General features: G+C 40.8%; 1 protein-coding gene across 1 annotated transcript in view; it reads left to right on the top strand.

Annotated features, from left to right (window-relative positions):
* LOC309498167 (uncharacterized protein) overlaps window positions 1–25,229 on the top strand; it is a 924,641-nt gene that overhangs the window by 797,013 nt on the left and 102,399 nt on the right. The window contains exons 16-19 of the mRNA XM_082168719.1: window positions 14,004–14,066; window positions 15,647–15,709; window positions 15,948–16,010; window positions 16,945–16,983. Coding sequence (XP_082024845.1) covers window positions 14,004–14,066; window positions 15,647–15,709; window positions 15,948–16,010; window positions 16,945–16,983 — 228 coding nt within the window. The remainder of the gene's footprint in view (window positions 1–14,003; window positions 14,067–15,646; window positions 15,710–15,947; window positions 16,011–16,944; window positions 16,984–25,229) is intronic.

Raw genomic sequence — 25,229 nt, 5'->3', positions numbered from 1 at the left:
TAAGTGGAATATTAATAAGTGACATCAGTGATCATTTGCCCGTATTTACAGTGTTTGATAGCGATTGTAAGCCTCATCAGGAACCATTAAGCAAATTCAAAAGATTAAGATCAGAAGAATCCTTGAATGTTTTTAAGAATGATTTATTTGTACAAAATTGGGACAGTGTATATGATAAGAGCAATGTGCATGATGCCTATGAGTTTATGAGAATATTTAAAAAACTATATGACAAAAATTGCCCATTGAAGAAAATAGGTACAATTTCAAAGAAAAAAGGACATCCCTGGATTACAAAGGGATTGAAAAATGCAATCAAAAAGAAGAATTTGCTTTATAAGGAGTTTTTTAAACAAAGAACTAAAGAGGCGGAAAATAAGTATAAGAAATATAAAAATAAATTGACCAATATCTTGAGAAAAACTAAGAAAGATTATTACAATAAATGAATAGAAAATAAGAAATCTGATGTAAGGGAAATGTGGAAAATATTGAATAAAGTAATAAAAAAATCTTCTGGCCAGTTAAGTTATCCTAAATATTTTAATATGGTAGATAAAGATAATTATAATATGACAGAGGTGGCAAATACTTTCAATGCATTTTTTGTTAATATTGGGAAAGAGCTGGCAGAGAATATTCTTTTTTGGTCAGGCAGTGATCTTCAGTTGCTAGTGCAGGAGACAAATAAGGAATTAGAGAAGATTCAATTATGGTTTGATACAAACAAATTATCACTAAATTTAAAGAAAACTAAATTAATGATGTTTGGTAATGGTCAAAATAATTTGCAAATTGAAATTAAGCTGGATGGAGTGAACATTGAAAAGGTTAATGAAATAACATTTTTAGGAGTCATAATTGACAATAAAGCGAACTGGAAACCTCACATTAGTCATGTTACAGTAGGAGGAAGGTTTCAAGGAGTATAGCAATAATTGGGAGAGCAAGGCAAGTTTTAAATCAGAAGTCTTTACGTATGCTCTATTGTTCATTAGTTTTGCCATATTTCACTTATTGTGTAGAAATGTGGGGAAACAATTACACAACAACAGTTCAGCCACTTGTTATTTTACAGAAGAGAGCTTTAAGGATCATTCATGGGGCGGGTTATAGGGAACATACTAATATATTTTTTATGGAGTCCAGATTACTCAAATTTAAAGATTTGGTGGATTTACAGACTGTGCAAATTCCATATAAGGCAAAGCGTAATGATTTACCTCAAAATGTACAAAAGTAATTTACTCGGAGAGAAGGAGGGTATGTGTTGAGAGGAAAATTAAATCTGAAGATTTATGTGCTTGTGTTTTGTAAAAAAGTGGATAATACCAAAGGAAGTAAACTAATGCATTAAGAGTTTGAAAGAGGGGGTGGGAATTAATACGTGTTCTCTTACGAGAGGTCTCTCGTACTTGCGTAAGAATATCTTACGCTAGGGGAAAACCTCTTTTCCTCGAGATATTGAAGCCAAAAATTATCCTTAATTTTGCAATAATGTAAAACGCATTGCAGCAGCATGCAGACATGGGCGAGACAGCTCGCGCGCCCATTGGCTGCTCTGCGGCAACTGCACCAGCCTATCGATAGAGGCTCCTCATGACGTCAGAACCAATGAGGGCGCTTCGCGCCCATTACGTCATGTCCCGCCGAAATCGGGTGGGGCCAGGGCTATAAATACGGCCCAGAGAGGCTGGTTTGGTCAGTTTTTCATCTCTTCAGCGGGCTCACGCATCGCTGGATCCTGAGAGGAAGCCGCGCCGTCTGATTGCAAGCACCCAGCAGGATTACTCTGCATCTGAAGCTGCCGGTCGACAACTCGCCGCCTTCAGTCGCCGTTCCTGCTGACGCTTTCCGGCGTACATATCCTTTTCTCTGTTACTGTGTTTTGTGTATGTGTGTGTGTTCGCCGCCGCGACACACACTCTCATTGCACTAAAAGAGCCGGGCGTTTTTTTCAAGACGCCCCTTTCCCCCCCAACCCGCAAAGCTCGCCGGTGCGCCCGCTTGCCTTGCCTGCTTGGAGGATGATACCTGCTCTCCCTCTGTTCGAGCCGCGCAATCCGCGCCGTTCACAGGGGATGTCAGGAGCGGACGGTCACGGGGCTAGCTTTCTCTCTCCCTCTGTTCGAGCCGCGCAAAATGCGCCGTTCACAGGGGAGGCTGGAAGCGGACGGTCGGGGTTAGTTTTTCTTTACGTACAAGAAAGCTACCCTGCCTCTGCGCCCCATTCACGCGTCTATCACCAGCGAAAGGAGAAAATAGCGTTTTAGTCCCGCCGAGGCTGGACTGACCTGAATTTTCTCACACATTTCTCAGTTCCCTGATCAGGCGACTGGAAATATAAATATTGCAGCGCCGGCAAGCAAACGCCGAAGAAAACATGTTGACGCTCTTATATGCTCGTGCATCTGAAAGCCTTTGTGTTCCCCCCTGTGGCTCAGTGGCGGAATCTTTGGTTTTTCACACGAGAGACCGGTGTTCGAATCTCGGTCTAACGGGCAGATTAATTATGCCTCCAATGCTTCGCTCTGTCAGTTCCCTGAAAGGCGACTGCAGATGTGCATTTTGCAGCCAACGAGCGCGTTGTACAACCCGCTCGCCTGCACCCAAACACCGTTTCTATGGTTCCCGTGCGTCACTGGCGAAAGGAGAAAAGAGTGATAATGTCCCGCTGCGGCCGGGCCGAATTCTATTTCTCACACATTTCTCATTCCCCTCTGAAGTTCAGGCGACTGGAAATGTCATACTGCAGTGAGCGAGCCTGTTGTAATGCACGCACGCCTGCAACCAAACGCCAGCATGTTGACGCTCTCTGTTTCTATGGCAACTTCTCGCTCGTTCAGTTCCAGTAAATGCGACTGTTCCAGTGTATTCTGCAGTAAACAAGTCGGCGACACAGCCCGCTTGCCTGCACACAAACGCCGCTTTACGGCTACCCAGATAAATCCCATAGAGTGTATTTTCTGGTGTTCCGGCCACGGCCGATGGTGTTATGAGTGTAAACAACTGCCCAGTGCGCATTCCTACACAGAAACACAGGTTTCTCTGATAATACTCGCGCTATATAAATGCCTTTGTGTCTTCCCCTGTGGCCCAGTGGCAGATTCTCAGGTTATCACGCGAGAGACCCGTGTTCGTTCCCAGGTCTACCGGCAAAAAAAAAAAAAAAAAAAAATTGCCGTCAATGCTCGCTCTGTCAGTTCCCTGAAAAGGCGACTGCAGATGTGTATTTTTGCAGCCAACGAGCACGTTGTACAACCCGCTCGCCTGCACCCAAGCACCGTTTCTATGGTTTCCGTGCGTCACTACCTCCATTCTCCCACATTTCTCAGGAAATGTCAATATTGCAGTGCACGAGCCTATTGTAATACACGCACACCTGCAAACAAACGCCAGCATGTTGACGCTCTCTGTTTCTATGGCAACTTCTCGCTCGTTCAGTTCCAGTAAATGCGACTGTTCCAGTGTATTCTGCAGTAAACAAGTCGGCGACACAGCCCGCTTGCCTGCACACAAACGCCGCTTTACGGCTACCCAGATAAATCCCATAGAGTGTATTTTCTGGTGTCCCGGCCACGACCGATGGTGTTATGAGTGTAGACAAAATGCCCACTGCCCAGTGCTCATTCCTACACAGAAACACAGCCCGTCGCACAGGGCTCGCGCACATGAAATCGACCCAGATCGATTGCGCATTAAATGTGCCCACTGCCCAGTGTCCACAAACACTACGTTCTGCATGTCTCAAGGTTTCTGTAAAACGAAACCAACATGCATTCGCTCTGCTCAGGCAGACAATGCTCTCAGTGTTGTAAATGTGCCCACTATCCCACGCCCACATTCACACATAGACATGACAGGTCTTACGGGACTCGCCCAGCCCTCCCACTCTCGGTTGACCACCGCAGAGGAGTCGAGCGCGGGCAATCTGCCCGCTGTTATCAGCGCGCCCCCTGCCTCAAATGTCATAAGCGCGACGCTTATGTTGCAGCACACTGAAGCCCCTCTGTCGCTGAGCGACCAGAGCGCGCTTCGCATTCAACCCCTAGCCATTCGTGCAAACGCATGGGCAAGGCTACCCGGGGTTTCGAAGTGGGTGCTAGACATTATAGAAAGAGGCTATTCGCTACAGTTCGGTCGACGCCCGCAACGCAAAGCGGCGCGAATCGATACTACGGTGAAAAAGGAAGTAGCACACCTACTTCGGGCCGAAATAGCGAAGTTACTGAGCAAAGGGGCTATAGAACCCCTATCACAAGCTCAGAGCAAAGGGGGCATGTACAGCAGATATTTTCTGGTACCCAAAAAAAAAAAAAAAGACGGAGGTCTCAGACCCATTTTAGATCTAAGACGACAAAACAAAGCACTTCTGAAACGACGGTTCAGAATGCCCACGACCAAGAAAATCCTCTCTCAAATTTGCCAAGGGGACTGGTTCATGTCGATAGATAGGCGATTTTTGAGATTCGCCTTCGAGGGCCAGGCATATCAGTACACAGTCCTGCCATTTGGCCTATCCCTGGCACCTCGCGTATTCACGATGTGCATGGATGCAGCGCTCGCACCCCTCAGGCTCCGAGGCATACGAGTGCTGAATTATTTGGACGATTGGCTGGTTCTAGCCCGATCACAGTCGGAGCTCATAGAACACAGGACCATATTACTCGATCACCTCGAGAATTTAGGTCTCACAGTCAATTGGGCAAAGAGTTCACTGTCTCCCAGTCAGAAAATATCTTTTCTGGGCACAGATCTGGACTCGCTGTCTATGACAGCACAGCTGTCGCCGCAGCGCAGACTAAGTATTCAGCGCATGACAGAGATTTTTCGCCACGGCGCTTTTAGTCCCGCTCAAAAAGTTTCAAAGGATGCTGGGTCTCATGGCTTCAGCATCCTCAGTGCTTCAGCTGGGTCTGCTTCGCATGCGCCCGCTGCAGTATTGGTTGAAAGCGCGCGGCGCGCAGAGCTTGGACCTCCGGTCTCGCGCGCCTCAAGGTCGATCAGAAATGCGTCGCAGCTCTGAAACCTTGGACAGTGACCGACTGGTACCGGTCAGTTGTAAGCCTGGGGACTTCCTCGAGTGTGAAGGTGGTGTCTACGGACGCCTCAACCTCGGGATGGGGAGCGCTGCTCGAGGGCAGACCGTTATTCGGCCAGTGGTCGGAACGGGAAAAGCTTCTGCATATAAACTGCCTGGAAATGATGGCAGTCGACAACGCGCTGAGGCGCTTTTGTCCCCAGATAAAAAGACACCACGTCTTGGTCCGTTCGGACAACATGTCAGTGGTGGCTTATATAAATCACCAAGGAGGTATCAGATCCAGAATCCTTCACAGGCTGACGGAACGCCTCCTGGTCTGGGCTCAGCACAATCTGCGCTCGCTCAGGGCAGCGCATGTGCCCGGCCATCTGAATGTGGGACCAGACAGACTGTCCAGAAACAATCTGCCGACAGAAGAATGGTCTTTACATCCACAGACAGTCAAAATGCTATGGAGGACATTTGGCAGAGCGGAAATAGACCTATTTGCGTCTCAAGAGAACGCTCATTGTCAGGAATTCTTCTCCAAGAGCAGGGATGCGCTGGCTCACCTCTGGCCCCGCTGCCCGCTCTATGCGTTTCCCCCGTCACGCTCCTACCCCAGGTGTTAGAGCGAATCAGGGAGAGCGGATGCCCAGTGCTACTCGTCGCCCCATTTTGGACAAACCAAGTCTGGTTTCCAGTCCTGATGCAGCTGACGAGTACCGCCCCGTGGCCGATACCGGTGAGGAGGGATCTCCTCTCGCAGGCGAACGGCTCAATCTGGCATCCTCGCCCGGAGCTTTGGTCCCTACATGTGTGGGCCATCAACGGGTACCCGTTAACCTCCCAGCGGGAGTGTTAAACACGATCACGCAGGCTAGAGCTCCATCTACGAGGCGGCTCTATTCCTCAAAATGGTCTGTGTTCACTAGCTGGTGTACAGCGAGTGGCACTTCACCCTCACGCTGTGGGGTGCCGGAGGTTCTCTCAATTTAAAAGAGCTTCTGGATAAGGGCAGAACCCCATCCACGCTCAAAGTTTATGTGGCGGCCATAGCAGCGTTCGCTGAACCACCGCTTGGCCAGTCATTAGGAAGGAACGATCTGGTCATTCGCTTCCTTAGAGGAGCTAAGAGGCTGAACCCTCCCAGACCACCCTCAGTTCCCGTTTGGGACCTTTCCGCGGTTCTGGAAGCCATGAAAGGTGCCCCATTCGAGCCAACACAGTCAATAGACCTGAAACTCTTGTCTTTCAAAACAGTGTTTCTTCTGGCTCTCGCTTCAGTGAAGCGCATAGGGGATTTGCAAGCGCTCTCAGTAAGAGCGACGTGTATGGAGTTTGGACCGAATGACTCGAGGGTCATACTCAAACCAAAGCACGGATATGTTCCTAAATCCCTCAATACACCGTTTAGGGCACAGGTGATCTCCCTGTCGGCCCTGCCGGTATCTGAAGAGGAAGGGGAAAATTAAGGATTAAGGCAAAATTAAGGATAATTTTTGGCTTCAATATCTCGAGGAAAAGAGGTTTTCCCCTAGCGTAAGATATTCTTACGCAAGTACTCGTTCCCTCTTCTAGAGAGAACCGAGGTTACGTTAGTAACCGAGTACGTTAAACTTCATCCCACTCCTTTTCAAGCAGCGGTGAATTTTATTTGTTTGATCATCAGTGTTCTTTCAATTATTGTCTTATGTTGTACATACTGTACACTTTTTCATTGTATGCTTGAAATAAAATGACGAAAGAAAGAGGACAAGATAAGAACAAGCATGAGTGAAGTCTATGGAAGGTGTTTTCTGCCAAATTTAAATAAATAAAATGATTAAAATGAAAATTATGTAATTTCATTACAGAAAACTGTACGAAAAATATGTGACAAAATTGAGAATGAAATGAAATTATTTCATTTTCACGGTGACAGTGCATCATCCCTGTCAAATTGAAAAATAAAATGCAATTGGTGATTTCACATTTCATTTTCACTACAGACTACGAGACTGCCGATATTAAAATGAAAAGCCAAACGTGAAAAAGAAACTACAAATACAGTTTTTACAATGCTCTTTAGTAAAGCTCACGCAATAATAGTGACACAATTCAAATTCAAATGTAAATTTTCGTTTTCATTTTAATTCCTCTTTTATTTCACAGTTTTCATTTTCAAAGACAACCTGCATGCAAATTCTATGTTAATAAGAGGGTGTGGCTTATTCTAGTAACAGCGCTAGAGACACGCCTTCTGTAAAGTGAAGTCGTCGATGTCCCGTGTGCATGAGTTGAATGTGTGAAACGAAATTATTTAAATGTGATTATATTGTAATCGAGACGACGAGATATGGCGAAATCTGTTAGTGAGCTTTTGCGGGAAGCTGCCGCAGCATTAGAACATGGACACAACCAGCCTGACCATGTTAGTTATGATGTTAGACTAGACCATAATCAATGAGGTTCATTCATGTATTAGGCTGTTTTGGAAATTCAACAATTTGGGTGTACAAAAGTCTTAGTAACACAATTTCTACAACAATTATAGCCAGACATTTATACCCGCTAGCTTTAACCGAGGACCTCGGCCAATGTTTCATATCCGCGTCGTGCCTAACAACGCCCTTCAGCCGTGACTTATTCAGATTAATTTAATAGATTTATACTCTAATTAAACGTGGAAAATAGACTAATAACTACCACTAATAAATTGAATTTGACCTAAACCGTTTTCTGATTTTAATTATTCATAAATATTTAGTCATAACTACTTTTCTTCCTGGAACTACAGTATGTAGGGTTTGTTTCTGGTGAGACACTTATTAGTGGCGCACTATAGGTGCTCTCGGCGTGTTAGGCCGGCGACACACTGGCTGCGTGGCGTGAGCGTGGCGTTTCTGTTGCGTGTCAGCTGCGTGAAAATTACATCAACATCTTTTCCTAGGCTGCGTTCCAGTCCAAAATTGTCATGCCCTTCACTCGCTGACTTCCCTCCGTCTCGTTCACTCGGATGTACGTCATTGCTTACGTTGCACGAGTGCCCACTACTGGCGGAAACTGCGTTGGGCTGAATTGGAACGTCCTAAGCCCTTGATCACTTGGAATCAGCTATGGAGTTTATTTTATTTTATTTATTTTTTCCTTTAATAATTTGTTTAATGCAGCATCCATATCCATATAAGTGTGTTTGGGTTGTTTTAAATAAAAAAATATATAATTAATATATCATATAAAATGTGAAGTGGTGCTTGCAGTGTCAAAATTCGCCACTGGGCAGATGCTAACACAATTAACATGTTGTGATACCATGATATACCACGTTTTAGCATTATTTACCACAATTTACCATGTTTCTAAGATGATTTACTACGATTTATCACATTTCAGGATGCTTTACTATGATTAACATGTTGTTAGAATGATTCTAGCATGATTAGCATGTTGTTAGCATGATTAGCATGTTGCTAGCATGCTTTTAACAAAATGCTAGCATGTTTTTAGCTAGATGCTAACATGGTTAGCATGTTACTAGCATGATGCTAACATGATTAGCATTTTGCTAACATGATGCTAGCTTGATTAGCATGTTGGTAGCATTATGCTAGCATGATTAGCATGTTGCTAACATGATGTTAGCTTGATTAGCATGTTGCTAGCATGTTTTTAGCAAGATGCCAGGTTGTTCTGGGTGGTTGCTAGGCAGTTGCTAGGTGTTCTGGGTGGTTGCTAGGCGGTTGCTAGAGTATTCTGGGTGGTTTCTAGGTGGTTGCTAGGGTATTATGGGTGGTTGTTAGGGCATTGCTAAGCAGTTGCTAGGGTGTTTTGGGTGGTTGCTAGGCAGTTGCTAGGGTGTTCTGGGCGGTTTCTAGGTGGTTGCTAGGCAGTTGCTAAGGTGTTCTGGGTGATTGCTAGGCGGTTGCTAGGGTATTCTTGGTGGTTGCTAGGGCATTGCTAGGTGGTTGCTAGGGTGTTCTGGGTGGTTGCTAGGGTGTTCTGGGTGGTTGCTAGGGGGGTTTGCTAGGTGTTTGCTAGGGTGTTCTGGGTGGTTGCTATGGTGTTGCTAGGCAGTTGCTATGGTATTCTGGGTGGATGCTAGGGCGTTGCTAGGCAGTTGCTAGGGTGTTCTGAGTGGTTGCTAGGCAGTTTCTAGGGTGTTCTGGGTGGTTGCTAGGGTATTTTTGGTGGTAACTAGAGAGTTTCTAGACGTTGCTAGGGTGTTCAGGGTGGTTGCTAAGGTATTTTTGGTAGTTGCTATGGTGTTACTAGGTGGTTGGTAGTTGTCAAAGATGGTTACTATGGAGTTCTTAAAATCTTTAATAATGAGTGCGTTTACATGGCGTTTTCTATGTCTTTGCATTTGTCTTTGGCATTTTACTCTAATATATGTTGACTGCTGAGTCTATGATTAATAATGTCAATAAATAATAAAAGAACTACAAATAACCTTTATCTTTTGTTTGTTTGTTTTGTTGTACTGGTGGTGTAAAGGAATACAGATATTCTCCTAGTGCATGTTTAATCATATTGTATTAAATGATTTGTTAATGCATTATTTTGTCATGACTTTACTTGAGACGGCCCTAATCATGATCAAATTCACTGTTAACTACTTCCCAAACTCAGCTCATGATTGATCATAAACTTACTATCAAACACACAACGAGTGTTCAGCTCAGTGAAGTGATGTTGTGTGGTCAGAGAACAGAAGTACAGTATCATCACGACTGTGTCTGGATGGAGAGTGAACTACTGATCCCAGCAAACCTTCCCTGAGTTTTGCTCCTTCCTTTGGGAACTGTTCCACAAATATTCTTTGTGGGTTTTGAATTGTTATTTTGTATTTAGCTGTGCATAAGTCACAGTAGGGTGAGTTTGAAGGAAAGAGAGAAACACAGAACAGATAAAGAGCTTTTAAGGGCAGTTATTAGTGTATTTTCTACGCTTGAAGAGGAGGATCAACTAATCCTGTGCCGTCCAGTAATGATTATGACAAAGCTGACATCAAGAGTTCAAGATATGATGATATTACATTATTTACATTTGTTTCAAAGTCAGAGTATTTCTTATTCCTTCTTAAAGAGGCGTTTGATTTGGTTTATCCATAAATGTTAATGAATGCATTAACTATCAAACACCGGAAAAAGACTGTATGATTTGAATCTTTTGCTTTTTATGTTGGTATGGTTTATGTTTTTTCATTTATTAATATCATAATGATCACTAAGATGTACTGTGTTTCAGGTATCAGTGGAGTGGAGGATCATGTGTTCATCAGTTCTGGTGAAAATGTGCGTCTGTCCTGTAATAATACTCTTTCTGACTGCAAATCTAAAACTACATGGATCTACTCTATCAGCTTCAGCCATCCAGCAGTTGCACTGATTACTTTAGGGATAAAGAATAAAGAGACAGAGAGACATGAGAGACTGAGTCTGGAGTCTGACTGCTCTCTGAACATCAAGAACGTCACAGAAGAAGATTATGGATTTTACAGCTGCAGACAATATGTGAACGGACAACAAGGAACTGATGCTGATGTTTATCTGAATGTTCTTCATGGTAAGTTTATGATTATGTGTTCAATTTAAAAAGGGCAGATTCTCCCTTTAAACTCAGATGATGATTGAAGAGTCTGTGATTTATGTCTTGTGTTCAGTTTCAGTGTCTCCATCATCATCATCATCATCATCTTCATCTTCATCATCATCTTCATCTTCATCTTCATCTTCATCTTCATCCTCACAGACTGAGATCAGTCCAGGCCGCTCTGTGACTCTCTCCTGTCAGTTGTATTCAGATACTGGATTCTCCTGTGATGATCGGGTCAGTTCTGAGGGAGTTGAGCTGTTGTGGGTGAATCAGGCTGGTGTTGATCTGAAGACAGACTCCAGATATCAGATATTATCATCATCAGATCAATATCGCTGTATCATCATCACTCTGACTACAACACTCCTGAATGAAGATGACAACAGAGAGTGGAGATGTCGGCTTACTCGCAGAAATCAGCTCCAGACCTCAGTCAGATACACTGTCAAGTATTCAGGTGAGAAAACACTCTTTTCTGACAGATTTGTGAAAACTTTCACACACTGGCTCGACTCTTCCTGATGGCTTCATACGTTTGGCAATTGTTAAATATTAGTGGTCAAAGTCATAAACTGCATAAAAATCCTTATAATTCCCAATATTGACCTCCTATGGGTCATACTAGGCTAAAATAGACTCTTCTGATTTATGCAATATTTCATGTATGACCCATGAGGGACGTCAATATTGGGAATTATAAGGATTTTTATGCAGTTTGAGGAATTCTAAGGCTTAATAATGTCATTGATTCAGGAAAGCTGAAGGTTTATGGGAAGCAGCTCACTGTGTTTCACTCTCATATAAACCAGGAATAAATGATACAGTAACATCTCTCTTCTCAACTACTGCCACTGTAAGCTGTGATGATTGAACACAAACTGCATGTCATGATCAATATGAAAATATGATGTTAATGTCCTGATGCGTCTGAACATTCATCTTCTGCAGCTCCAGTCGCTTCAACAACACTGACTCCAGTCAGAAGCTCAAACTCTGAGAAGACATCAAGCCGAACTACAGCAGCAGCTTCTACACAAGGTTCATGATCACATGATCACTGTCACACATCATCAGTCTCTCGCTTCAGTGGTTTGCACTGGCTCTCACAGACTGCTTTATCATCACACATATTATCATCAAAAAAAGCTCTTTAGTCAGATTTGTCAGTGAGTTTTGATACATATGACCGGTCTTGTACAGTCTGTTGTCTCATAATATACAGCTAGTGTAACTCACGCCACTCACATGATAAATTAATAAAATCATAGTCCCTATTTTAACGATCTAAGCTCATGATCTAAAAGTGTTGTCTCTATTCTCTTAATGAGTAATGAGTGTGTTTTGGGTGTAATGTGAAATAAACCAATCAGAGTCTCATCTCCCATTCCCTTTAAAAGCCAGTTGCGCTCGCGGATTCACTATTAACATGACGGAATTTGCAAGCGGAAATACTGAACGCTTCTCTAGCGAGGAAACGGATCAGCTCGTGTGTGAGTTTAAAGTTGTGTGTGTGTGTGTGTGTGTGTGTGTGTGTGTGTGTGTGTGTGTGTGTGTGTGTGTGTGTGTGTGTGTGTGTGTGTGTGTGTGTGTGTGTGTGTGTGTGTGTGTGTGTGTGGTTAAAGGGACAATCTACGGGACAAGCCGGATTCACCATATCTTTATGTACACATTATGTTTTTATGAATTTTTGAACTTGACATTACAGGAGGGAGCGTTAAAGTGGACATAAGCCCAGTAAAGCTGCTTCTCTAATTAAATCCACATTTTAAGCAGTTTTTACTGTAGAATTATTTTTGTATGAACTACATGTAACGTGTAACAATGACACTGTAAAATGTAAAAAGTGTTACCTAGAGTTTTTATTAGATTTATGTATATATATTATAACTAAACATTTTATATACACATTTGGCTATTGATTGTTCGCTGAAGTAGTGTTTTTGTAGTTGGAATATACAAAAAATAAATACCAACTCAAACTAGAATCTTTTGCAGAATTTTTAATCTCTTTGATACATCGATATAGAAGAATATGTTTAAATCACTTTAGAAGGAAGCAAAGAAATTACTGGTCCAACTTCTCCCTCTTTTTAAAGTGTGGAAAAGGGAAAATAAGTTGAAAGATCGAGACTCCAGCAACACCTGTAGTCGGCCTATATGCAACAACTTTATTGAAGATGTTTTAATACTAAAGGTTTTAAGCCGCCTAGTCGACAAAAACAGTTAGTGCTGTTTTAAAATGTACAAAGCATTCAGACAGTAATAAAGTAGATGTAGAAATTTGACAAATCTGTAATCTTTACTTTTACTGTTTCAGTGAGTGTACTTTAATAAGCAGTAAAATAATTGTGGGCAATCATGTTAAAAGAGGTACAGATGAAATGTGTAAGGGTTAGATTGTATACAGTTGCTGGTTTGCAGTGGCAATACTCCATTATTCACTGCAAGGCAGGGCCCCAAAATTATCCTGCTTAGGGCCCCCAGATTTACAGAGCCGGCCCTGTGTACACAATAATAATCTTTTACATTGTAATCCTTTTATTTTTAATATTTGGCATGTTTGTCAGTTCAATTCAATTCAATTCAATCAACTTTATTAATCCCACAAGGGGCAATTAGTTAGTGTGCTGCTGCACGTCCCTGTGTGTGTAGTAAGCAGAGTGTGTGTAATAAGCAGAGTGTGTGTGTGTGTAATAAGCAGAGTGTGTGTGTGTAATAAGCAGAGTGTGTGTGTGTGTGTGTGTGTAATAAGCAGAGTGTGTGTGTGTGTGTAATAAGCAGAGTGTGTGTGTGTAATAAGCAGAGTGTGTGTGTGTGTGTGTGTGTAATAAGCAGAGTGTGTGTGTGTGTGTAATAAGCAGAGTGTGTGTGTGTAATAAGCAGAGTGTGTGTGTGTGTAATAAGCAGAGTGTGTGTGTGTAATAAGCAGAGTGTGTGTGTGTGTAATAAGCAGAGTGTGTGTAATAAGCAGAGTGTGTGCGCGTTGTGGACCCGCCTATAGGCGCACATTACTACCGCGCTCTTTAAATAACAAACAAAATATTGTGCCATTGACTTTAGAGCAGGTTTCAGTTGGTCAATGGCTCAGTCTAATTCAGTTCCTCAAAATAGCAATGCACCGACAATGCGCCTGAACACCCATGAGTGCACAGATGCTCACATACATTTGCTATTTAAACAACAAATAGCAGAACAATGTTGCAGAACGTGAAAATGAAAACTGTGTCGGGCTGAAACTAGCAAAACACACTTGCATCTCGCCTGGCGCTGTATTGCGCGGGTGTGTGAATGGGCCCATAGTGAGGATTTATTACCCATATAGCAGTTTGTGAAATAAATGCCTTGATATTGTGTTCATGCATTAAAATATGACATATTTCTATTTCCATTTTGTTTTTAATAGTTGTAACATCAACTACAGCAACAACACTTACTCCAAACAACACAGCAAACTCTCAGAATCCAGGTGTGTATGTGTAGTACTCCTGAAAAGGTGTATAAGGATTAAAGAAAAATGAAATAAAAGAGAGCGCTGCAGTGATGGCTTCTTTGTTGGTGTATTTACTCAGAATCAAGCATAAGAGAATATGCATAACAAAAGCTCAAAACATTACATTCTCAAAATGTATATCACTTTTTTTTTACAGTAATGACTCGTTGTAGACATAAGTGACTTTAAACATTCCATCACACTAGAAGGAATAAGAAAAATATGATCAACAAGCTATTCAACACTCTCTCTGTACAGTTCTCATGCTCTAGCCCCAGAATGACGTGTGGCATTTACAGCTGGTAGTAACACTCTAATCTCATGCTTTTTACAAACACAATAAGACTGAAACAACATCATGTACTCTCATACACTCAAATAACATCGACATAATGACCATTTATAATGAATAGCGGGCTATCGCACTAATCGCGAAACACTCATGCTAACCATATGCTCAGGCATACTAAACTCATGACACACTATTAATATAGTAAAAAGAAAAAACTACTTTAAACACACACAACTCATCAGTATTGCATTAACTATGTTTATACTCAAAACCGAAGTGTGTTTTAGTTACCTGAAAAGGTGTATAAGGATTTAAAAAAATGAAATAAAAGAGAGCGCTGCAGTGATGACTTCTTTGTTGGTGTATTTACTCAGAATGAAGCACATCACGGGCGCGCACCACCCATTGAAGTGTGCGATGACGTAATCACGCTGGTATGCCAAGCGAAAATAAATTATTTAATAAATGCACATAACACTCTTTTTAAACATAAAGCACAAATAAGACATTTTACAGTATTTAAAAGTATTAGAAAAATAACATTTTACTATATTATAATGGAATAATATCGGGCTGAAACCAAGCGGCAACATTCTAATCTGAAAAATGAAGCCTACCCGGAAGTGCGAAAAACTGCAATACATCGAAAATCCGCTAGGGGAAGGTCCCAAAAGGGAGCAAATGTCCATACACCCCCATGTTAAAATGTCAGTTTTCACAGCATAAATTCATGTTTTTACAGGTTGGTCCCATGGACTTTTATTGTATTTTTCGATAGGTTCCGAGTGCCTGACAACTGTGAGGGGGGTGAATTTTTTTCTAACTCGTTAGTTTAGATCGTATTTAGATATAAAATGTATGACAAATAAGGGCGCGATTGACAGCTTGATTGACAGCTGACAACGAGCATAGGCTGCGCCGAGTGGAATTCCTGAAATTTGACGTCTCGGCCATGATCTGACACAACACATCATACCTGTAAGTTATCCTTTCTGAACATTTGTATTGAAATATGGCGCCGCCCATACCCCCCATAAACGGCCTCAAAACCGTTCTTCAGAAGTCTATGGGTGACGTCACAGACGCTTTGTCCATATTTTTTACAGTCTATGGCTGAAACTAGCAAAACACACTTGCATCTCGCCTGGCGCTGTATTGCGCGGGTGTATGAATGGGCCCATAGTGAGGATTTATTAAACATACAGCAGTTTGTAAAATAAATGTGACATATGACATATTTATATTTCCATTTTGTTTTTAATAGTTGTAACATCAACTACAGCAACAACACTTACTCCAGTTACCACACCAAACTCTATGAATCCAGGTGTGTATGAACATCATCCTCATTTGACCGACTCATGGAGTTTTCTAGAATCATGAATCTTCTCTGGAGTTGTTCGAGCAGCTGATCACAAATTTTGACTCAAGCCATGTTTAATTTGTAATCTACATCACTTTCTAATTAAATTCTCTCCATATAGCAGTTTGTGAAATAAATGCCTTGACATTGTGTTCATGCATTAAAATAAGACATATTTCTATTTCCATTTTGTTTTTAATAGTTGTAACATCAACTACAGCAACAACACTGATTCCAGACACCACAGCAAACTCTCCGAATCCAGGTGTGTATGTGTAGTACTCCTGAAAAGGTGTATAAGGATTAAAGGAAAAATGAAATAAAAGAGAGCGCTGCAGTGATGGCTTCTTTGTTGGTGTATTTACTCAGAATGAAGCGCATCACGGGCGCGCACCACCCATTGAAGTGTGCGATGATGTAATCACGCTGGTATGCCAAGCGAAAATAATTTATTTAATAAATGCACATAACACTCTTTTTAAACATAAAGCACAAATAAGAAATTGAACAGTATTTAAAAGTATTAGAAAAGTAACATTTTACTATATTATAATGGAATTGAAGAAATTGTTCAAACATAAACAGCTTGTACTCACTATATTACATATGTTCATCATCTTCATTTGACCGACTCATGGAGTTTTCTAGAATCAGTCTCTGAATCCTCTCTGGATTACACTTTCCATGTTGTCAGTCGGGTTTTGTTTTGGTCTGTGTGACTCCGCCCACTGCCAGTTCAGCCAATAGTATTCCCACACCCCGGGATGCCAGATAGCAGGAAAACACAGCGTATCGCAGCCATCAAACAAACTGGGTCAGAGATTGCAGATTCCACACAACCTAAAAAGCCTCGGTATCCATCTAAACATCTCTATGAACGAGAGCTTATTAAAACACGGATAAATCAACTTACAATGTCTAAGTCTCCTCGGCTTTCATTGTCAGTTGCGCTCATTCTGTTGCGTGTCCTCAAACTGGCGACCGGCGTAAGTGTCGAGTCTGAGGAGGCGGGGAAACTATGATCTCTGATATTTTGAACATAACTCATCCCATGTTAGTGTGAGCAGCTTTCAGCACTGATACTGTAGCTCTGGACTACAGCAGTTTGTACAATAAATGCCTTGATATTATGTTCATGCATTCAAATATTATATATTTCTATTCCCAATTTGTTTTTAATACATCAACTACAACAACAGAAGTGATTCCAGATACCACAGCAAACTCTGTGAATCCAGGTGTGTATGAACATCATCCTCATTTGACCGACTCGTTGTTCGAACAGCTGATCACAGATTTTGACTCAAGCCATGTTTAATTTGTAATCTACATCACTTTCTAATTCCATTCTCTTGTACATCACCAACAATCATAAACATGAAAACTAATACCGTAATGTAAAAAGTAGTGGTGGGCCATTATCGGCGTTAACGTGCTGCGTTAACGCGAGACTCTTATCGCGCGATAAAAAAAATATCGCCGTTAATCTATTCTCCAAGTTGGGTTGGGAGATGGCTCTATCCTACACAAGCTATGATGACGCAATCTACCCGCGGCCGCGAGGTAAACCCGGCTGCAACGCATATTCGTCGTCATCTTAAGTAAACACGGCTGAAAGTGAAAGCTGGTGAAAAAGATAGGTGCAACATCCATTATTTGGACTTGGTTCGGGTTTAAGCCGTCAGACGAGCAGCAGCAAACTATATACAGAGTGTGTGGGGTAACAGTTCGGTAAGTTAACACACGACTAATCCGTTCTACCACCTCAAATTCAAAACGAAACATGATATCACTGAATACCAGCGCGCGCGTATTATTCCCATTCCAATATATCTTAGTGGTGTAGCACATAATCTCGATTTTAAGAATCGTTGTTGTGTTTCTTTTTAACTGAAAAGACATCAGTTAGACAATATTCTAATTTTAAATTTGGGGTTTCATAAGCTCCAAGCCATAATAAACATTAGACCTACTTAAGTCTCTGCAGCTAGTGTACTTAAATTTTATTTATCTGCAAAATTATGTTGTATACTTACAGTTTTGCACAATATATGTTCTCAAAACTACATACACCCTTTAAAAAAAAATACATTTAGCAGTTGTTTAGCATGGGTCTGTGTAATCTGTTCTGAAATGGTTTTATTATAATATACTGTATATCGTTATCGCAGGAGGCTGCAATGTATATCACAATATAGATTTTAGGCCATATCGCCCATCCCTAATTGATAGCCTATAGTAGTTGATAATAACATAGGCTTACCTAATGTTGCCTACGGACGGTAACAGTACAGTAGTAACCTTTTACAGTCTATGAGTAGAACAGCTTTCTCAAGCAGTTTGTGATGCATTTTGGAAACAGGAGATGAGCCCCTGGTCTAATGCGCCACCTGGCTTGAGAAACCCGTTCTCAAAGACTTACTTTTATAGTCATTATTTGGGTAGCACACATATTCTGAATGCCTTCGGCAGAATTCAAATGAGCCATTTTAATCTAGATTAATCTAGATTAATTTCAAAATTAATCTAGATTAATCTAGATAAAAAAAATTAATCTATGCCCACCTCTAGTAAAAAGTAACTGTCATTAAATGTCAGACACATCATTCTCATCCAGACAATCCTAAACAATTATGTCACATTCATTTAGTGAACATATGAGGTACAGTCTGTTAGTGTACAGATGGCTTTTAATACATATCAATTTCTATAAAATCATCATCACAAGCATCAATTTACATGATAAATAAAGATAATCATGCTATTAAATATGCCATTTTCATTTTGGTTAAACACAGTAAGATAGTCCTGCTAATGGTGTCTCTCTATACTCTCTCTCTCTCAGTGACAGTGACTGTGATTGTAATTGTTGTTGCCGCTTCATTCACTCTTCTCCTTCTGGCTCTTATTCTCTCGGTGATTCGTAAAAAACGAGCAGGTGAGTTTTTCATATTTTGTAACAACAGACAAAAACATCTGATAAAACAAATATGTAATTTAGACAAATTTCTTTCTCTAAAAGTGAAGAGAAATCAATGAGTTAACAAAAATAATGTTTCTATTCTACAGCACTAGATTCTTCTAGACTCTTTTAAAAACTGATTGTCATCTGCATTAGAGACTGTGTGTGTGTTTGATCATAAACTTTCCCGTGACATTATGTTTCAGGCAACAGAAGAGGGACTGGTGACTCTGTGGTAAGTATTGCAGGTTGATCCATGAGTTATTAATGTTCATAAGGACTGACCCTGAAATATGACACTCTTATTACTCATTAGTATTAAATGTCAGGGTTCTCAGCAGACAGTTCTGTCAGTCTTGTCTTAGTCTAATGTGTCTCTGTCTGTGTTGTGTTTGAGCACATGACTCTGTCTCTATTTGTGTTGGCCATGTGTTCCTCTTGTCCCGTCTCCTAGTGTCCAGTTACGCCCTCTTGTTTAGTCGTTGATGAGTCCTCGTCAGTCTGAGTGTGTGCTCACCTGTTCTTTGTCTGAGGGGCTGTTCACATCATAGACATAATAAATACATAGACGCCTTATTGGCCGCTGGATCGTACATCAACGGCGCCGCCATACTGCGGAGGGCAACTTTCCCATACCTCTCATAACAAGAATTGAGAAAAATGCCTATTTCGTGTTCTGCTTGGGGCTTTACAAATCGCCACACAATTGAAAACAGGTCTCAGGGAATTACCTTTCACAAGCAAAACTGAAAATTTGTTTCTGGTTGTATTTCATTTACTATGTTTATTTTCAGAGGAGAAAGGCCGCGAAATTTTAAAATACTACTGTTATTGTGTCACGAAATGTAGTTTTAAGAGTTTTTCACTCGACAATGTAGTTGTTTAAAGCTCAAATCTGTGGTTTATTTATAAAGATAGCGCCTATTTAAAAATGTTATCTGCCGGTTTCGGAGTTGTGAGATCCAGCGATCACCGGGCGCTCAGCGCTCATGTACCCCGCCGAGAACAGCCTTACCTCGGCTAGTGCTTCTGACGTTCGCCGCTGGATCTGATGTCTTTAGTCTAGTGGTTAAACATGAGAATAATTCATCTTGTGTATATCTAATGGGCGATCTTTGGTCTCATTAATCTATAATTTGTTCCTTGTCAAATCGTTTTGGCTGAAGGCAAAGTGAAGTTTCATAATTTTATATATTTAGGCTATTTAACTTTAACGTTGTAGCCTGCTGTATGTTTGACTCAATCGTTTACTTTATTTCTTCACTTGTATAGCTTCTTATACCTTTTAAAAACTGAAATTTAACAAAAAGAGACAGGGTTGCGTCATTTTATTTTATATAGCCTATGTAAGAATATTTTAAAATATATAAATTTACATTATTTATTATTGTTATTATAATAATATACCACTTGTGATTATCAATCTATTATAGTTATGCTGTTAAATTATTGTACTATTCATAGTAACTATATTATACATAAACGATATGCTATTATCAATATATTATTATTATTATATTATAGTACTTATGATATTATATAATTATACTTTTCATTACTATTTTATTTGCTTCTCACTTTATCTTATATTTACTATTTGCATTGCACTGTAGTTATACCATATATCATATGTATTACCATAAAGGATCCATCAGTTATCTTTGTTATTGCTAAAATCGGGTCAATGACAGAATATGCTTTTTCCACAATAAGAAAACTTTATTTTATTTAATGTGAAAATTAAATTATATCTCAGTTTGGGGGTGTTCACAATTGTTATCCAAGAATAAAAAGCCAAATACATGACAAGCCTGAGCTTTGGCCATTCCTTATTAAAAAAAATATTTTATAAGTCTAACTATCGAGATTTTAAATAACTAGAGATGGAACTTTTTTTTACACCACATACAAACCACTGAAATCGGTTGATAAATGTATCGGTTGATCGGTTGAATCGGTTGATAAACGCAGCTCACCTGTTTACTTGCATTTGATTACAGCGCAGTCTTGCTCTCCGCAAAATGGCGGACGCGTTGACGTATCGCAGCAACGTTCCAAAGCGGGCCAATAGGGCGTATATGTATTTATTATGTCTATGGTTCACATGACATGGTTTTCAACTAAAAATGTAAAACTTTTTATGCGTTTTGCCCGTTCATTTACACGACAATGGTGTTCTGGGTCCCTGAAAATGCAAAGTTTTGAAAACGGGTTTCAAAGTGCAAGTATTTGAAACCGGTCTCCGTGTAAACAACAAAATGTGAATCTCTGAAGACGATGAGGTCATGCACGCGTATTACATGTTCAGTCTATAGTGTTTCATCGCCATCTGATGGCCTGGCAGCAGAATACAGTTTTTTTTTCTTTTTTTTTCGTGGATCTGTGTGAATGGGGATCGTTTTGACAATGGTGTCGTCTGTACGTGGAAAACTTGAAGGAAACATTTTGAAGCATATCATTTTCGTGTAAACATACCCTGAGTGTGTTGTGCCTGTGACTAATTGCCCATTGTTCTAGTTGTGGATTTCATCATGAAAATATCATTGATGAATGGCATTTAATAGCTTGATTTTTCCATATTTCCATTGATGTTTAGGAGCAGACAGATGATGTGACTTATACTGAAGTCGCTGCGTACAGTAAAAAACGAAGCAAAAAGAACAAGGTGAGCGAACACTTCCTCGATGTTGTCCAGCTTCTCTCAACATGATAGTTTGTATATTTTCCTCTTATATGCAGATCTTCTTGATTTGTGTGATTATATGCAGTTCTTCATGAATTGAGCTCAAACAACATGCTGTAATAATTGTGGGTTGAAACAACTGTGATATTCATTCAGGTTCGCTGTGATGATAAAGTGACTTATGCTTCCATCAGAGGAGCAAAAGCTGGAGCTCAGGAGAACTGCAGTCAACTTTATGCCTCTGTGAACAAGAACAAATCAGGCAAATAATTATACAAAACCCACATGAGCAGAGGAATATCAATCTAATATAACTCAATCCTAATGGGTTCATTCATTGTTAATACTTTCAATGTCTTTTACATGTTAACAAACAAACTGTAACAGATTGTTGTCTTTTGTCCTCTTTGTGTTCTGGCTTTGAGTTCTAGCGCTTCCAGAACTGTTTTAATAACTTTTGGTCTTCAGTTTAATTTAACAATGTGGAACTAGTGTGACTACATATTTTCAGGAGTATTTTCAGAGCGGTGAACTCACTGTTGAGGTTTGGAAACATGTTTCTGTTGAGTGTGAGAACTCTGTTAGTTTAACCACATGTTTTTAGAGAAACATTTAAAGAAAGAAGAGGAACTGACATCTTAACCCACACAGAACTGATCATCTCTGAACCCAGTTTGGACTGAACCTGGTAAAACAAAAATTACTTATTTAGTGAATAAATACAAGTATTTGTCTGGTACCTTTTATTTGATGCTAATCAAGTAGACAGCTATAAACTGTGTGTTTACACAGCTTTTTAAAAAATGCAGGTGCTGGTGTTTCAGTGCGTTCGGCCAGTCAGCGAACACTAACATCAATGATAGTTCCTATAGTGCTGGTTTAGACCGACTCTGAAGTAGGAGTAAATGAGTTCCTCCAAAAGGAGTTCCTAGAAATAAAATCGTTCCTACTAGTTCCTGCAGTGCGAACACGGTTCCTCCATTGTGAAAGCCACTAATAGATTCTGCCAGCTCTTTACTCACTCTGGATGAGGACAGTTCTTGGAGAGTGGGGAAGGGTGTACCAGTGATTCTCTCAGCAGACTATCCGCTGTAGTCTTCTGAGATCTGATAGCTGAGCTGAACCAGACAGTTCTAGAAGAGCAGAGGATTCAGTAACTGCAGAGTATACTTGTATCAGCAGCTCCTGTGACAGGTTGAACTTCTTCAGCTGGTGAAGGAAGTACATTGCTTTTTGACACTGGCGTCTATGTGGAAGTCCTCCTTCAGGTCCTGAGAGATGGTGCTGAAAGACTCATGCTGTTCATGATGGTGAGTGGGAATGATGCTGAGGCGTTTCTCCTGAAGTCCACGATCATCTCCACTGTTTTAAGTGTATTAAAGGGTTAGTTCACCCAAAAATGAAAATTATTCCATGATTTACTCACCCTCAAATCATCCTAGGTGTATATTACATACTTTATATAAAATGAGTTATATAAAAAAATGTCCTGGCTCTTCCAAGCTTTATAAACATAGTATGCTATTTGTATGCTTTAGTAGAGTGAAAAAGTGAACTACAGCACCTTTACACTCAGATCTTGAAGAATTTGCAGTCCTGCGGCTCCCTCTAGTGCACAACATTAGTGGGTTATGAATCGCATTGATACATATGGCAGATTTTTTTTAATGATTACACATTTTTTAATGATTACTTTTTACTGATAATATACTCACATTAAGCTCAAATTCACTAATTCGTGGTACCTTATTTCATGCTTTAACAGTTGAATTATAAACTTGCTATGAACTCTAAACAACCCAGTTAAAAAAAATAAATAAAAAAACTTTTTTTGTGTGATCATGTTGATGTTTATAGATGTTTTGTCATTTTTTGTACATTTATTATTGCAGACAAAATATGTTTAGAACACAGGCATGAAAACATAATTTCAAAATCTCCTGTAGACATCACATGTATGTTAAAATAATGTATCATTTTAGGCTATAAGAACTATAAAAATAGACGGAAGAATAATCAATATTAGCCTAACAATTAAAATGGAACAATTTTCCCTTTCGAAAATGCGGCAAATTATATCAAACCTAAAAGGTCCCGGAGCGGTTGCTCTCCCCTACACGTGCAAAGTTGAATGCAACAGCGAAATTTCATGTTAAACATCTTCTTTTTAACAGGGTCTAAGGAAGGAAAATGCCCTTAACGTGAAACTTTGCGTGCTGCGTTCATATAGGCTCTTGTCTGTATATAGTTTTCCTCCAGGAGAGCCTATTATAAAGAAAAAGATTAACGTTAATGCAGTAAGACGGTGATATTAAAACTCAGTAGCCTATACACCTTATTGAACATGCAACGCGCTATATTTTACATTTTACATTTTACATTTATTCATTTAGCTGACGCTTCTATCCAAAGCGACTTACAATTGCTATATATGTCAGAGGTCGCACGCCTCTGGAGCAACTAGGGGTTAAGTGTCTTGCTCAGGGACACATTGGTGTCTCACAGTGGATTCGAACCCGGGTCTCTCACACCAAAGGCATGTGTCTTATCCATTGCGCCACTACCACCATTAATGAGATATATCTCATTAATCGTTTTATAATGCTTTATTAATAAGGTAGGCCTACATTGTGTACTAAATTTGGTGTGTCAATATCACTTTCTTAAGCCACATTAAAGGACAAGTTCGGTATTTTACACTTAAAGCCCTGTTTACAGATCGTTTCTGATGAAATAGAACGGTTAAGATAAAAATTTGGACACGTGCTGCTGTCCCGAGAATTTTCGATTTCTGTGGTAGCACAGTTTTCCGCCAGAAACTGGACTGGAGTGTCTATTATTCAAGCTCTCAATGGAAGAATGTACGGGTGTGAGGCGTTTAGAAAAATAGGTCCACAGTTTTACAACGAATGGTAAAACACCTGTTGGAAAGCATCTTTTGCAGCGATTTTTGTGTGAGCATATCAGTGAACACCCCTGACCACTCGGTGAGTTTCACGTCTTTGTAAACGAAAGTTTAATGCGTTTTAGGAAGGACTGTTCCAGTGCACCTATGCAGCCATTGTGGAGGTGGAGGTGGGGTGGGGGGGGGGGGGGGGGGGTGGTACCACAGAAACCGAAAATTCCCCCTCTGGGCGACCCCCACATGTGTATTTCCACTGTATGCCTCTCTGAGCATTTGTCTTTCCCTTGGCAAGCCACCTTGCCACCCCTGGGGTTGAAATATTCCACCTGCGGCTGGATAGCCCAGTTATTCTCCATATGCAGCCCCTCCGGGTCATATGTGTATTCTGTAAGTCCCCCCCTTTTGGGCTGGCACTTATTGCATATTTCCACTGAGATATGTTTCCCAGTGTACCTTGGTATTCCTGTGTTAAGTAGGAGTCCTTCGTCCCTGCTAGTCTCACGACAGGGATCTCAGACTTACGCAGGGCACTGGAAGACAGCTGAGGTGGCGTGATTAGACTGGGAACCCCATTCGTCGTCACGACGTAACTCGTAGTGACCACGAAAGGGAACGTCTCTGTTACGCATGTAACCCTCGTTCCCGGAGTAGGAAACGGAGACGTTACATCTCCCTGCCACTTCATCTGTACCGCTGGAACACCGGAGTTCAGTCTCGGCTCCTCAGCGAAGAAACATATCTGCATGTTCCCAGCGTACTTCCTTATATACCCACGAGGTAAGGCAGAGTTTCGCAATGCAAATTCCGCAGACCCATGGGATTTCTTTGCCATTGACTCGTTTTATTTCTCAAAGATGAGAGGCTTTCCAAGCGAAACCCCATTCGTCGTCACAACGTAACGTCTCCGTTCCCTACTCAGGGAACGAGGGTTTCT

Source organism: Leuciscus leuciscus, assembly GCF_965113295.1.
Source record: "Leuciscus leuciscus genome assembly, chromosome: 1".
Taxonomy (NCBI): domain Eukaryota; kingdom Metazoa; phylum Chordata; class Actinopteri; order Cypriniformes; family Leuciscidae; genus Leuciscus; species Leuciscus leuciscus.
This window is presented reverse-complemented; position numbering and strand designations above follow the sequence as displayed.